The following is a 17,194-nucleotide window of genomic DNA, read 5'->3' as shown; positions in this document are numbered from 1 at the left end:
TGTTGCAGAAAGTTAACTGTAAGGAAAAAATGTGGTTGAAAAACTTGCATTAGTCAAAGCTTTAGGATCACACATGAAAAAATGACACAAGCTTTCAAACTGAGCGTTTGAAAAGAAGAAGAAAAAGAACTGGACTTTAGCTTCATAGTCTAAAGTACCTTTTTCAATTTAAATTATATTTTGCATTTCATATGGAATTCTAGGTCTCATAGCCTGAATAAATGGTGGACAGGAAGTAAATCAAAGTGGCTTGAACTCCTTTTGGAAGTTTAAATTAACATGATTTCTGGATTTATGTCCTCTACTGGTGTTTAAAATCTGTGCCCTCTGAAAACCACAGTCAGCTTTCTATAGATCCTGATTTTATTTTCCAACAAAATGTAGCATTTGCTTGAAAGCTCATGTTATCATTGTGCTGTTTTAGTGATTAATAATAATGCAGATTAATTATAATAATGAATTCATAATAATTTAATGTGTAAAGTATCCTACCCAGACATCAATGAATTGAGCTTTTCTACTCATAGCAATGGCTCAAAAAATGTTTTTACACAAAGTCACCTCCACCGAGCTGCAGAGGTATTTATACAGAGATTGGTTGGCAATCTAAGTTGAAAGGGCCTATACAATCTAAAATCTACTTTCAAAAAAAAGTAGGGGAGTGGTGGCCTAGTGCTTAGAGCATAGAGCTTGGAATCCAGAGGTGCTGAATTCGAGCCCCACTCCCACGGACTAGACCCTTAACTCCACGCTGCTCCCCAAGGGGATGAGTTAAACTCAGAGGTACATTTCTCCAATGTCAGATCAATAAAGCTTAATTATTATTAGTAGTAGTAATAATGCTATTCCTTTATCAAAACCATCCACAAAGAAATCATTTTCTGTCCCTTCTGGAGTGAGCATCACCTTACTACTTAAACAGAATGTCAACCGGCTGCCCAGAAACACCGTCCTTGACCGTGCTGCACCCTCACAGTAAATAGCAGAGTCTGTCATTTCAGCTCAAAGGTGGCACTAACTGGCAGGTTTACAGCTAAACTTTACAGTCATAGAAACCATAAATTTGTTTGCTAATGGCTAGGTCATAAAAGTCTGTTACTTGACCACAGATGATCTAAGATACTGCGCAGCCTTCTAAGGATGAACCTACAGAAAGGACCAGTGACATCATGAGATGGGGCAGAGGTGGCTTCAAGGAAAGTGTCTTTTCTCTGGGTTGGACATACACAACACCTACAGTAATGAATACCACTAAATGCTAAGGGGTCATTATATATATATATATACGGCAGCAACTCAATGCATTTAAGCATGAAGAAATGGTCAATATGATCTGCTGAAGTTCAAACTGAGCATTAGAATGAGGAAGAAAAGTGATTTAGGTGACTTTAAATGTGGCATGGTGGCTGGGATTTTCACGTAAATCCATCGCTATGGTTTAAAGGGAATGGTCCAAAAAAGTGAAAATATTTAGTGGGTGGCTGTTCTGTGGACACAAATGCCTTGTTGATGCCAGAGGCTGGAGGAGAATACCCAGACTGGTTTGAGCTGGTAGGAAGGCAAGAGTAACTCAAAATACTCTTATAATCTTAATTCAATTCAATTTAGTTTATTTGTATAGCGCCGATTCACAATACATGTCCTTTCAAGGCACTTTACAGTTCACCAGATCATCAAGTCAAATTGAGTCAAAGTTTTCTATCTAAGGATCTTAGATGGTTATTTCCAGCAGAAAAACACTTCATGTCATAAATACTGTACTGTCCATAGAGAGAATTCTCTCAGACTCAAATAGTTGACAGTCGCCAGATATAAATCCTATAGAGCACCTTTAGGATGTGGCGGAATGGGAGATTCGCATCATGAATGTGCAGCCGAAAAATCTGCGGCAAATGCATGTCCACATGGATGAAACTCTTTGAGGAATGGTTCCAGTACTTTGTTGAATCTGTGCCACCTGGGGTTATGGCAGTTCTGAAGGCAAAGAGGATCCAACCAGGTACTAGGAAGATGTACATAATAAATTAGTCAGTGAGTGTATATCTCTATAGTAGACTTTGAAAGTCTTGATAAGCAGTATAGGACCTAAAGTGCATTGCCCAAGGGCATTTTTTCACATCTGCTTAAAGGGAAACTGGAATAAAGAATCACTCTTCACTCTGAACCACAGCTTCCCCAGGAGGAAGGTCCCAATAATTCAAATGAGCTCAAGGCCACACTTAAAGCCGCATATGTTATATTTATATTATAGAACCAGAGATCCTCTGTGCCACGTTGCATTGATGAGCGAATCATTCAAGAGGAGCCCCAACCAAAGTAGCAGATGGACATATTGCCCTGCAATTGTGTTTTTGAAACCCTTTTGTAATTATTTATGTATTTTCTGACTAACTTAATTTTAGATCATCATTAGATGTAGGCAGGATAACCTAAATTAATGGAAATGTACACTTTAGATAATAAACATGAATATCCTTTCCATTCCAGATTTGAAATACATTTTTTAAAATGATATTCCAAGTTTTTGCAGTGCAAATGTATTCTAACATTGCTCATGATTTATTTAGTTACATATGTTTCACACAAACAAACACACAGGGGTAACAACTGTGGTATTGAATAACCTGTTTGCATCCAATAGTGATATCTTCCTTGTCTGACATGTAAAGCATACATTAGAGCATGAATTGTTGCTATTCTTGATCTCAGCCCCACAGATCAGAGCACCTTGGAGATGCCAATTAAGTCGCTAGCTTTCCAAGGTTTGTTGCCATAGTTACAGCACCATAGCTACAACTCCATAGCAACCGCATCGCTCTTTCCTCCCTGCGTTCTCACGCACAGCAACAGATCAATGAGCTGCATGACAAGCGCACATGATGAGCGCCCATGTTTGCAGACGGCGCCTTTGAAATGAAGCAAAACGGCAAACGGCTCATGAGAAAACTTCATCTCACACAGCAGTTTACCTGCATCCCGTACAGCGGTGATCACAGCTTCCCACTGCCACCCCAAAAATAGCCTCAGCAGCAGTAGTGCTCTGGGAGCTTTGGGATAAAAGTAGTCAGAGGAGCAGATCCAGCCAGAGATCTACGGAGAGCCCCATCACTCCGGTTTTAACCTCCCTGCTATTTAAAATCTGCAGCTGCATAAGAAGCCACAAGAGGATGAAATGGATGTCAGTTTAAGACACCCAAAAGGTAATAAGGAAAGGAGAGCCCACCTCCAGACACAATCCGTCACAGATAAAGAGACGCAGCCCACAGTCAGCTGAAAAGGCTTTTTGTGCCTTTCTGCTTACATCTTTATGTATATTTAATTCTAAAACTTAAGTCTTATCTACATATGTTCCCCTTTCAGTGTTTGTTTGTGGTTCTAATCCAAATACAGAGCTGTGTGAATTCAATTCTACAGTATAAATAGTTCCCCATTGCATCTATTTGTTGATATTCTCACAGCTTCTAGCTTAAATAACACGAAGTGTGACAGAGGTGTGATAGTCAGGCGCAGAAACAAACCGTCAACTCAGTTTACAGGATCGCAATTTGTATCTGAGGTCTACCATTCAGGTGTTGTTGGGTTTTTGGCATTTCTTTTGTTATGAGCTTCGTGCAAACGAAATAATTTCACACCCACACAGGGAACTGCACACACGCGGTCTCTGTCAGCAGAGCGCCTGGATGCGCCCACATGTTCTTCCTTGGCGCACACATGCAGCGCAGACGCGCTTGTTTCCTTGTTCAGGAGCGGGGGAGGAGGGCGGGGGGGAGGCGGGCTCTGAAACTGAGACGCAACAAGTCAAGATGCAGCTGGGTGCAGAATTCTGACTAAAGAGTATGAGAACATGGAAGAAGAAGCGGGGTTAAAATAAGGTGCCTCGCAAAAATATCTGCATCTTTCACACCATGTCTGCATGGTTTGTTTTACACATTTTTTATGTAGAGTAGTGAATAATTGTGAAGTTGAAGGAAAATTATTCAACTTTTTATTTATTTATATTATGGTCTGGTTTCTGTAGCTCTAACCTGGCATAAACCAGATTGATACGTGTAGTTTAATGGGAATTTTACATGGTTTTCATCTGGAAAGGCTCCTGTGGAAAGTGTTCAAAAAAGGAACGTATCATAGGTACACATTAGAGACTGACATTTTTTCGGGAATCTCACGGGTCACGGGATTCCCGTGTGATTCCCGTGGGATGGGAGTCAGTTTTAGTAATGATCACGTGTTTGGGACGGTACAGGATTAAACATTAACGGGAGCAGACGGGAGCGGGAGCAAACCAATAGTAACTAAAAAAACTAGGATCGATGCCAAAAAATAAAATAGAAAGAAAAAAAATCCAGTACTCGCACCGCCATTTTGTAGTTTTTTTCCTTGAAGTCTACGCTATAATGCGAGTCAAAAAAACTACACGACCCAAAAACCAACAGTGCTTTCGCTCTGAGTTTTTCACCCGCGCTCAAAAACAAGAATGGGAGTGGTGCAGGAGCGGGAGTCATTCTGAATGGGAGCGGGAGTAATTTCACCAGGAGTGGGACGGGACAGGATTTAGATTTCTACTCTGGCCCGGGATCGGGACGGGACACCATTTTTTTCTGTGGGAGTGGGACGGGACAGGAGTGAAAATCCACTCCCGTGTCAGTCTCTAGTACACATATTTGAGTTTTATATTCACTTACAGTAGCAGCCATTCAAAATTGCCTTTTCCAGTGAAAGTTTAGCTGAATAGCAGCCCACTTCCCCGTAGCTCCCAGCAAAATCCCCTCCAAGTTCCAGCCACTGGCCTTCTCCTGGGCAGCATATTTTTTACTCTGACTCCACACTTTCACTGAATTACAGGATCTGACCTGTCATTTTGAGCTGTTCTGAAGATATTCGGTTAGGTTATATCAAAGTAACATCTTCCTATGGGAAACGACTTGAAGGCACAAACTAAACTGTTCATAATTTATCATTTATGGTACGCCAGCATTAATAACATGTAGGCGAATCAATGTCCCCCAGACATCCGCGGTTATATTTTATATTAATATCTTTTAAAAACAAAGTGGAGGGTGTATGACGTCATCCGCACGCCGGACTGGAGTTGTGAAAGGCAGCCCGGGCCACAGGCGCTACGCTCTACCCCTTCTATTCGTTCGTCTAGCTAATCTGAATCGTTCAATTCCATTTCGTAAGCGAGATCATCTGTGGTAGTAGCACTAGACATCTTCCAGGCATGTGAGTAAAACTAGCAGCAGTTCAGCGGACAGGATGAATGAATGGTAGCCGGTGCGCGTGGATGACGTCATACACACTCTGCTTGGTTTAAAAAAAAACAAAATATGAAAAAATATAACCACGGATGTCTGGGGGACAGTGATTCGCCTACATGTTATGAATGCTGGCGTACCATAAAGAATAAATTATGAACAGTTTAGTTTGTGCCTTCAAGTCGTTGCCCATAGGAAGACGTTACCTGGATATAACAAAACCAAACAGCTCCAAATGACCCAAAACTCACTATGTGTGAGTAGAACATGATGTAATAACGTAAAATCAAGGGGCCAATGTAAAAAAAACGGTGTTCCCCTTTATTGTCCACAAATTATGACAGAAAGAATATTTCAGGTCAAAGATTGATGTTTAAAAAGGAATTGTAAAGGACCAGCCAAGAACCAGCCAAGGGCCCATCAAGGAAAGTGGGGAAGCTTTGAATGGGTGCTACTGTACAATTTGTATGTGGTGTATAATTAATCTACGACAATTTGATGAAAGCATGCCTTTCTATGTAGAGTTGAACAGTTGCAACTCTGTGCTCCCAAATACCAGCTTTTAATCGCCACTGAGGAGTTTTTCTTCATTGTCTCTAAATTGAACAGCAGTGATGCCCAGCTTTTTAGCTTAACCACTTGATTATTCATGAGAGCAACTAAAGGAGATCCACAAAGGCACAAATTGCACCGTTTGCTCATTTGGTAAAAAAAAAAAGAAAAGGAGGGTATTCCAGGTAAAACAGACTGAATAGCGGAGTCCACTGTTTGTTTTTGTTCAGCCTGCCGCTTCCACTTGACTTCACACATGTCACTGCACTTCGTTGGTTCGAAACATATCTGTAGTCGAGGCTAATGCATATATTGGCCTCTGGCAAGATGTATTTTGGGGAGTTTGTGAATTGTAGTATACCAATGTATTTAGTTTCCCTTTATTCTAATAACATTTGATAACATTTTTGTCCAATCAAATGCTTGAAGGTGTCGCCTAGATAGTAAAAAGCATTAATTGTGCGGTTTTGTGAAGGCCTCAGCGGTTTGTTAGAGATCACTGGTGAGATGTTTCATGAAGTCCTAGGGGAACATTAGCAACGTCAGGGAGAAACCAAAGTAGATGTTTAATCTAGTGGTTTGTTAAACAGGATCTCAAAGCCTTGACCGCCTCAGAGAGCTCTGTTCTATATATCATCTAAAATTTGGGATAAAATTAATGCAGTGCTACCAAGACGTTATTGTCCGCCCGAACAGGAGGGAACATGGCAAACTACATTTGCTGTGGTTGCATCAATACAGAGATGACTGTCTAAAGAGGTCAAGCAGCCAATAGTGATATGATCACACATGTCAGGTACAGGCAGATGACAGGTTGTTCTTCTACACGAACTGCACAGTTGGGCTTTAATATTTTAGAAACTTGTCTTAGTCCATCTATCAGAGGAATGATGATGACTTCCACAGATTACGATGCATCTGTCCACTGAGCAGCAAACTCCTTCTTTGTATGAGGCAAACAGGATCCCAATGCCAGTTTGAAAATAAAGGTGGAAATTAAAAGCGACATCTTTATTGACTGAAAATCTTTGTGTTCTGAAACAAGGATTTTGAATTTGGAGAGATATCACACCATACAAACATTGAGTAAAAATATTTTAACTTTTGAGGCAAAGCTGATCTGTTGGAAGCTCATTGATGATGGCATACTTTTTTATCAATGAAATCCAGTCAGAAAAGACAGAAGAGGTGCAACAATGTACTAATCGTTTTCTTTCAATTAATGATTCTCACTCATGAGTTGTAAGTAGTGTTTTCACTGAATAATAACTTGGAGTCATCAGAACAGTTTCTCAATATTTATACTAAAACTTTAAAAGATTTAATTGCTTTTATTTGAGACAGAAAAGAATATCTGAACCTATTGCTACCATATTAAGACTGTACACTGGAAAAACGATCTAGAAATAAGTAAAAATGTCTTAAATTAAGTGTATTACCCTAAATTTGAGTAGGTAAATGAGATAGTTTGTCAATCAAATGAGTATTTTCACTCTTAGAATAAGATAATTAGATAACATGCGCTTGAAATAAGACGATTCAATTGTACTTTCTTATTTTAAATGTAAATTGTCTCATTCCATTGGCAAAATGTCTCACTTTCCTCCTCCATTTAAGAAAAATGACACTTATTTTAAGAAAAATTGACTTACAGTATGTAGATTTCAATTTTTTGCAGTGTATTATCTTCCTTTACTGGCTGATTAATTAAGTTTACCCCGTCGGTGATATGCTGGATCATCTTTTGCCTTTAGAGTAATCCTGATTGATCGTGACAAAGATTCAACCTGGTAGTGCAAACTATTTGCGTGTTTTAAAGGATTATAAAGTGGTTATTTTGCTGCTGTGTTTTTTCTTACCGCAGAAACTTATAAGAAGAAACCTTCTTAACTTGCAGTATACGGCCATAGGTGTGGGAGGGGCTCTACTTTATCATACTGTGCTTTACCAGAAACTCAGTCTGCTATGCAATGTTCTATGACATCTAATCAAAGGCACTTTATAACATTATCCTGACCATAATGTATGAACACTGTAACCGTAACATTCCAGATTATGGCCAGAAGGAGTGATGTTTCAATGCTGCCCTTTATTATGTGCTGGTGGAAGAGCTTTTCTTCATAAAAACTGAGATTTTTATTGGTAGTTATCTGATTGGTCCCAAACTGTTTCCACCTTCTTTGTTTGTCCCGCCTTTAAAAATGGGCTCTACTCGTCCTTTCCATACTGATACATTGTGGGCGGGCTACTATATCATAGGAATGTTTTGATCTAATTTTTGAGCAAATTTCGAATTACATTTTATTTACACTTCTTGCTAACACTAACCATCCCATACCATTAATCATTTTATTCTTAAAAATGAAACAGTTTGCTCTTAAAGCTGATTTCTCTGTATAATATTTTACAATGAACATCCTCTGGTTTTTTTATCCTCTTTTTGTTAAGCAGGATGTATTCTCTAACTGAGGTGAATTAAGTGTGAATGGAGAAAGGCTGATGCGTGCGTATGGATGAATTACTGTCCTCTTTCACTTGACTGTTTTAAGTGCTTCTGCCATTTGGTCCAGTGACTCAGAATCACAGGTGAAACACAGCTAAATTGTTTCCCATGGCAACCAAAGTGACACATATTACCCAGAATGCAATTCCTTCAAACCACTTTCCTGTAACGCATCTGCATGCTTTCCGGTATTTTGCATTTTTGCATAAATTTTTATTTGCATTCATTCATTCTATGATCAACTCTTAATTTTTTTTTGTCCTTTATTTTTTTCTTTTTTCAAATTTTATACATTCCAGATTCTTTATTCCTTTGTGTTGTTTTCTATAAGAATTCATCTTCTTTATTGTTTGCCCCTTCTTTGTCTTGTTCTCTTTTTTATTATGAAACAGTCTATATTTTTTAATTTCCAATTATTATTTTCGTTTAATGTTATTTATATTTAAATGCTTTCTATCATTCTTTTTCACACATCCTTGCTGTCTTTTTACATATTCTGATGATTTTTATTTTTCAGTAACTGTTTAATCTGATGTATTTTGTTGTTCCTTTATGCCCTGTTTATTTTTTAAGTCCTGCCATCTGAAAATACCAAGGATTTAATTTTTCTTCTCCCTGTCTCTGGTTCTCTGCTGTCATTTCTTTATCCTCTCTCCACTTTATTTCTGCGTGGAGACGGACAATGCAGGAAAGGCCGGCAGTTACCAGGCAACAGGCTAGATGCTCATTGGCTCTGTCTCTGCCTCTCTCTCTGAGTCCTGCATGGGGGTTAACTGCTGTTATGTACTGTTGGTTACTCATAGCTTGCTCTCAAGGGGGCTGTTTTCTATTTTAGGGCTGAACTTTTGCAGCAATGCCACCTGGTGAGGTAACAACTGGAACTGCCGTGTTTCCTTGCCGGACGGGAACAGAGCAGCTTGATCTGCTAATGATGCAAATCCCTATAAAAGAGACAGGGCATTCTGGGAGATTATTTAGATTTAACCTTAAGATTTAGATATTTATTGTCATTTTGTACAGTACACATCTTATGAGCAGTGATCAAAAGTAAACATTGTGGGGGGAAAAAGTTGGTGCAAAAAAAAAATTGATATGGTCAGTTTGATGCAGAGTCTATTATTTAATATTCTTTAGAAGAGAAGGGGGCAATCACTGCTGTTGTATCATGCATTTCAGATTTTTTCTACATTAAAATTTTCACAGATGTGTAAGATTGCATCAAAGAAAACTTAAACAGCAGGATCAAAAACTAGACATTACCTGTTTGGTATTTATATAAAATATATGTGTTTTTGAATTACATTTTTGTTAGGCTACAGTTTTCAGGTTTTATTGGTATTGTTCCTTTTGCAACTCCAAGAGAGACATAATATTAAATGCTTAGCTTCTACGTCATCTTGAAAAGTGTGGGATTTTCTATTTTTATTAAGAGTATTTAAAAAGAAAATGTAGTAGGAACGATCATCTAGTTTTCAAGGCAAATAACCTAACATTTTGTCATACATTTTGTGCCTTTTTCATTTATTTATGTTTAAAGGATATGCCTTCTGATATGAACCATTTACATATAAAATTTCTTTTTTTTATTTACTGAGAGAATCTGCAGATTACAAATCAAAAAAGGCAGTTTTACTATTTTATTAGACAACTTGAATTTTAGCTTCCTTTTTCCAGCCCCTGGGTTTTCAATTATAAAGAATTCTGTATAATCTCTACTAACAGTGAATATATGCCCAAAAGACACAATTAGCATACTCCAAAATATCAGGATTTATTAAACCATGTGTGCACACAAAAACCGTAAGCAATTTTTCTTATAAATCCAAATCTAGTAAGGGACCCCTCACACGTTGACCCTTTGCTGGTTTTGGGCTCCTGGTGGTTGCCTAATTTGCCTACAGTATATGGTGGATTTGATCTTGCCTTTGAATTATAAACATATTCTAAATCTTAAATGTACCCCGAAGTGTATACTCAAAAGCATTTTCCTTTTTATCTACATTTGATTTATGCTCACTGACCTCCTTTTGTTTAACCCCTGTGATGAACCGGTATGACTTGGTCTGGGCAGGTTGGTCTCTTCAGTACTGGATCCTGCTCAACAAATAACTCAGAGCAAAGCTCAAGGCAGCTTTGATCAGCTTACAAACCAGTCATCATGGGTTAATTCTGAAACTTTTAATGTCCTCCAGCAGAGCTAATGCATTCATCTAGCAACCATGCCAGAAGGGTATTTAAATGTTTACACCAATCAGTGTGAATGGATCACAGGCTGATACATTTATGTGTAGATCTGTAGTACAACTCACCATCATTGAGAAAATGTTTAAATCTTATGCTCACTTTGATTTGTATTTTAATCTAGCTTATGATCAATTTTTTATGTGGCAGGAAACATAGTTTCATGACATTTTTTGCATCTGTGCAACACACAAATCAGGCTGTCCCATTTTGCTGGTTGGAATGACTCAGGGTGAATGTTTAATACCTAACCTGTCACTCAGCCCCCTCTAAAAAGAACTCAAAGTGTTGAAAACTTTAAAGATTATTTGAACTGGCATCTGTGATTGTTGTGCAACTTTAATATATTTATTTGCCCACCCCAGTAGGGGTGGTAAATATGTTATTTAATCAGATAATATTTGGACTGTCATATATTGTTTGTGAACACTATATGTGACTGCCTGTGTGTTAAAACAACAAATGAAAGTGTGAATGGAGATGAAATCATGGTCAAACAGCCCCTAGTTAAACATATTTCAGTTTAAAAATCTTGACTAAGGTAGTGAAACTAAACTAAAGTAAGCTACTATGTACAATAAAGAAGGAAAACACATCATTGAAAACCATACTCAATGGGAGGATGCAATTATATCACAGTTTTGCATGGATTTTATGTTTATGAACCATCATTTATCTTGAATAATTTGGAATGTGATCGAATTAGCTTATAACTCATTTAGAGAAGTATGGATGTTTTTAAGTCAATTCTCATTGCAAACCTGAAGATTCCTATTAAATGACTTTTGGTCATAACTTGGTAATCAAAATGTAATCAGCATTAAAAAAAACACATGAGCATTAATATTATATTAGTGTTTAAACTCTTAATGAAATAAAGTGTGATTTAGCTTTATAAACAGTAGCTCAGGCATGTTAGCACATCGCACCAATGCAATCCATCTTGTTAGATGGTTCTCACCTCCATTCAGCATCTGAAACATCTAAACCAGAGGTCTTCAACGTTTTCCAGGCCAAGGACCCCCAAACTGATGGCGAGATGGAGCTGGGACCCCCTAATTATATATATTGTATGAAATTGTTATATCATACTGGTCCTATAGTCACTCTATTACAGATGGAGTAAAGTAAGGAAAGTAATGTCACCCTGGGATTATTAAAGTATTTCTGATTCTGATTCCTTGTTGATGGGACAGGTTTTGTGAATGAAATGATGCCCAGCTTGAAAGAGTTCCTGGGTGACGCTGAATGTGTGCATTGATGCCTGAAAGACATCTTCTGCCCCCATTTATCTGTTTACTACAATGTGTTGAATTCATGATAAAGTGTATTTAAAGATATTTCAATTACTGGAAAAAATTGCAGGGGGGAATATAAAAAAAGTCTAATTAACCAAAACTTTCGTGACCCCCATGCAGTACCTCTGTGGACCCCCTAGGGGTCATGGACCCCCTGTTGAAGACCTCTGATCTAAACTATTGCTAATGGTGTGTTTTGCAGCAAGTCGTCTACACCTTTTCCACCTGATGCATAATCACACCTGACTTATTTGAAATTAATATGCTGATCCACCACCTTTTTTTCTTCTTAGTTATAATGAATGTGCCTCTTTGCAAAAACACATGGACTTTATGCTAAGTAGCGACATAGTGACACAATCCAAACAAAAAAACTTACAGTTTTCATTTCACTGAGGCTAGTCCAAAATTTTTTTCAAAAACTTTTTCAGTATTGCATGAGGCTAAATGTGATTCATTTTTACTGTTTAGGTGTATATCATAAAAGCTTAGACTCACAGAGAAACATAAGGTTTGGTGCTTCATTATTTAAGATTTATTTAATAAAGTCGTATTTCAGTAACCAGGTGGTCACCTTCTTTAGTTAACAGGTAACCATTAGAGAAGGAAGCACCTTTCAGGTGTGACTAAAATCTTGTCTTTATTTTGAATCTGGTTTCTCTTTTAAAACTCAGAATGTAAAGTAATGTTGGCCTGTCCTAATTTAAATTTCTTTGAACTGGCTTACAATCTTGAGTTGTAATGCCATAAAGTAATGAAATAAAGTTGAAGTTTCAGAACTGAAAATGTTAAGTATAAGTAAATTATAGAAATATGCCATGATGGCTGATTGAGGCTATTGCTTTTTAAAGTGCAGGAAAGATTTTATACATGAGGCCCAGGAAACATTGACAAGATCCCAAACGACAGAGACAGAGAACTGAGGAAAATGAAGATGATCAAACACTGAGAACCTGCAATGAATAATATAAGCAAAAAAAAAAATATGCTGAGGAGGGTGATTCGAAACAGGTGAGGCTAAAATCCTGCCTGGAAATAGCTGAATCTGAAGCAGCTCAGACAGATAATCTCTATCAACAATCCATGATAGATGCAACCAATATAAGTTACTGACTACGTATTTAGGACAAATAAGTCAAAAGCTTAATTATCTAGCACAATATTTTAGTAAAAGTTGTTTGATGATCCAAACCTGAAGTCAATTGAGTTGTTTTATGTTACAAGAATTGTAACATAAAACATTTGCCTTTCAAGAGCATTGAAAGGCAAAATGTTGGGTTTTTTTAAACAATACAGGAAGTGGAGGTGTCTTCATGAGTGCCAGTTTCATCTGTCCAAAATATCAGAACCATAGTGACATAGCTGGTAATCAAAAAGATGTACTACTATGCACAAAGAAGATGTTAGATGTTTTCTCTGTGGTATTTTGTGCTTTTGAAGCAGGCGACCATTTGGCATGAATATACAGTTTATTTTAGCATACTTCCAAAAGTAATTATATGATATATGTATGGTGAAGGATCTGTGATGCTGTGGGGGCTTTTCTCTACCAAAAACCAATAAAATCTTGGATTATAATCTAACATTATTATCTAACATTATAAAAAAACAAATTATGCATTATATTGGTGCAGTACATTTAATTCTATTGTTTTTTTTGCATCTTCTGTATTTTTTTCCACTTTCTATAAAGCTTTACATTGACCTTAGTAGGAGTGAGGCACTGTGAAAATAGTAGCTTTTACCTTCAACTGTAGCTCTATGAGTACATAAGTAGCCTACTAAAAGATTTATCACAGTTTGTGTGGGATGGCCAGAGCGATGGGTGATGACCAAACCTCTGCTACTGCCCAAAACATACATGTGTATTTGCCTTTATATTAAGATTTGAGGCAAAAATTATGACTGAAACTTTTTAATATATTTGTACATATTTCATAAAAGCCACAAACAACATTTTAAGCAAATTAAAATTATTGTTGTACAGATTATTATTACATGCTAATAAAATGGTTCCAAATTCAAGAAAAAAAAAAAAAAAAACATGTTAGAAAATAGGAACAGAATTGGCATATATGTCATATATAAAAGCTAAACAATCAGTAATTAAATATTAAACAGATCTTGTAAGTATAGAATGCAGCCAGAATTGAGTCCTAAGGGTAGACATTCAATATTTATAGAGGGAGTAACCAGTATTTCACTCTGACTGGTCAAAAACTCCCGTGATCATATGCTGATTAGATTTGCCCTGATTCTACAAAGAAAATCCTGAGCAAAAAAATATATTTTTTGCAGATTTTAAAATAATTTTCCTCTCCAGACTATTTTTTTTAACCTGCAACTTAAAACCCTGTTTTTAAAGCATGAAATAGAAAAATGATCTGTTTTAATGTGTTTATTATTTAAGCTCTATTACTTATCCAAACATTTTCTTTAGTTTTTAATTGTTTGTATTTGATTTTGTTCATAAATGACAACAAAAACAGGATGTTGGTCACTTTTTCTGTCAAAATGTTTGATGTATTTGGACAAACTGTATTAACTAGCCTTTTGTAATACAATTTATTATTTCATTCAAATGAGAATAATAATATAATAATTAGGTATAAAACTTTTTTTATCATTGAACTTTAGACAATGGCCCCACTAAACTATTCCAGGGGCCACAAAAGGTCCCCTTATCCATACTTCTCCAGGTCTCTCCTGAAAAAGAGATTTTCAACCTCAATAAAATCAACCTTGATAAATACGGTTCCATTATTTGAACGCCCCAAATCTAGCTTTTGGACCAGATCTAGCCTTCTTCCCTTTCCCACTCATTGGAAAGCATTTGTTCTACATGCAGCAGCAACATCCCCTGAAATCACTGTTAATTATGCTTCCACCACCGTGCTTAAGACTGCTAGAGTGTTCATGTGGTTTAAAGCCTCCTTTCTATACAGGAGAATTGAGTTGTGTGCATAGGTACAAACTTCAGTTGAGCTAAAAGGAGGGGTTTATGGAGAAGTGTCCATTTTTTAGCCCTTACCTTCCCACTCCATGTTGAAATTCAGTTTCTTTTCCATTTTAACATTGATACCACTTTTCTCTTTTAATAATAGAATAAAGCCCCAGTGGTTTTTCTTTTCACCGGTTCCTTTTCCCCTGATTGTGATACAGTAGTGAGGTCTGCTGGCATATCTTTGCAAGGTCATCTATCTAAGTTGCATTTATGCACGATTGTTTGTAATGGCAGTTATCAGTTTATTGTCAGTTGTCTCTAAAACACTGTGGGAAAAGCCAATAATTAAATGTTATTTTATACCAAAATGAAATAAAGAAGTATACAAATATGTAGATTAAATGTACAATGTATTCATCAAGATTTGCATTATTAGCTGGCTTCAAATGTGTCATTCTGTCTGGTTTCAGCACATAAATCACCATGCTAGGGTTTGTTTGAGAGCATGAAAGATGCTTTGTTATAAACTAGAGTAACTCAGATAGTTTGAAGATTTAGCTGCTGTTGTAGAGGAAAAAAAAGAAGAGCAATGTGTCAGTGTATCCGAGAGCAAAAGGTCTTCTGGGTAAATGTGCCCATTTGCCACCTTAAAGCCAGAACAAGAGGATGGTGTCATCATTTTTCTATTTTAATCTCAAAGACTTGGTTTGAAAGAAGAGAGGAAGACACTCATGTAAAGCTCTGAAGATAATCTCCCCGTATGTCCTTTCCCTTCAGTGATGGTCCTTAGTAAATGCCTCGGAAAGCTACTGACACACAGGCAATGAGTGATTATTTGACTCGTGAAATCTCCACAGGACCTCATGTCCTGAGCCCTTCCTGCCGTAACAAGCACACAGTGCACGGCAGAAAGGACGGGATGAATGATGAGGTGTTTATTGCTAATGAGACAGAACACGTAAGTGTTGATCACCATGGAATCAGTTTTTTTTTATTTTGTCTCCATAGAGATGAGGAAGAGCTCCGGAAGTCATTTTCAGAGCTGGGGGACAGCCTAGTAGACTCCGACGCCTCCAAGCCAATGAAGAGGGTTGGTAGCAGTGGGAAACCCCTGTCAGAGCATACGGAGCCAACAGGAATGCTGCTGTACAAGAACGGATTCTTGGTCCGGAAGGTCCATGCCGACCCAGACGGAAAGAGAAGTATGAGTCTAAGAATTTATATTTACTCCACAAAAGCTTCTTATAGCACTTGAAATGTTACTGTTACATTTAACCTTTTATTTAACCCTTTAGACCTATAACCCAGTACTATTCAAATACCATTTTAAATGCTGTTGAGGGTACACACAGCAAATAAAAAAAAGCTTTATTAAACCCCCAGACCTTTCTTATATTTTGTAACAAACCACACATTTCAAAGTTTTTTTACTGGTACTAAGTTGTGCATAATTGTAAAGCAGAGGGATTTTGTTATCATTAATAAGAATTTACATACACTTCAGTTACACATCCTTCTTATACTTAAGATTAGCTTTTATAAAAGCAAGGAAATATATAAACCATGATGGAGGAAAGCCATAAAAAGAACACGGTGTTGGAAGGAACATGTTGTGGAGATGGTTTTTGTTGCATGGAAATGGAAAAATATTCATATAGGGAAGCAAAATATTATTTCTCCTAACAAGCGTCAGGTTTTCATCAGTAAAAAACTGAAAGCAATGCTTCTCTTTCTTTTACCTCACAACTCTGGAGGGCTTTGCGTTGGTATATCACAAAAAATCATCATAAAATACAACAAAGTGTGTTTTTATATTAACACTGTCTAACCCTGGGGACTGCATGGTGGAGCAATGTAGCCTTGCAGCTAGAATGTTCTGGGTTCAATGCCCATGTTCTGTGAGATGAGCATACCCCGTCAGACCAGCATAACCATAGTCAATACGCATTGGCAGGACGTCAGATTTGCATTTAACCCTTTAGTTTTGCAGGAAAAATAGTCTTTAAAATATACTCTTTTTTAAAGAGATCGCCATACGATTCAAAAAACACCAAAAAGTAAGTAATTAAATCGTTTTTTGTACATGATTAAAGGGATACACGCCCGTTGAGATAGTTTGAAGTTTATTTTTTGTACAAAACTAAAGAGATAAACTAAATATATAAACTAATGGGATAAACTGGTATTGACTATGCGTATGCTGGTCTGACCGGGTATGCTTAGCTGTCAGAACAGCGGGCCTGGGGTCTCTCTGCATCGAGTTTGCATGTTCTCCCCATGAATGTGTTTGTTCTCTCCGGGTACTCCGGCTTCCTCCCACAGTCAAAAAACATGATGGATGGATGGATGGATGGATGGATGGATGGATGGATGGATGGATGGATGGATGGATGGATGGATG

At 37.3% G+C, this 17,194-nt stretch overlaps 1 protein-coding gene across 5 annotated transcripts in view; it reads left to right on the top strand.

Moving 5' to 3' along the window:
* Positions 1–17,194, top strand: part of LOC107089558 (PH and SEC7 domain-containing protein 1-like) — a 100,034-nt gene that overhangs the window by 70,516 nt on the left and 12,324 nt on the right. For all 5 annotated transcript variants that reach the window (XM_015382425.1, XM_015382426.1, XM_015382424.1 and 2 more), the window contains one exon: positions 15,802–15,995. In XM_015382425.1, the coding sequence (XP_015237911.1) occupies positions 15,802–15,995 (194 nt within the window). The remainder of the gene's footprint in view (positions 1–15,801; positions 15,996–17,194) is intronic.

The sequence above is a fragment of the Cyprinodon variegatus genome, unplaced genomic scaffold (assembly GCF_000732505.1).
Source record: "Cyprinodon variegatus isolate N-32 unplaced genomic scaffold, C_variegatus-1.0 Scaffold256, whole genome shotgun sequence".
In the NCBI taxonomy this organism is placed as follows: Eukaryota; Metazoa; Chordata; class Actinopteri; order Cyprinodontiformes; family Cyprinodontidae; genus Cyprinodon; species Cyprinodon variegatus.
The sequence above is the reverse complement of the archived record's forward strand: the minus strand, read 5'-3'. Positions and strand labels throughout refer to the sequence as shown.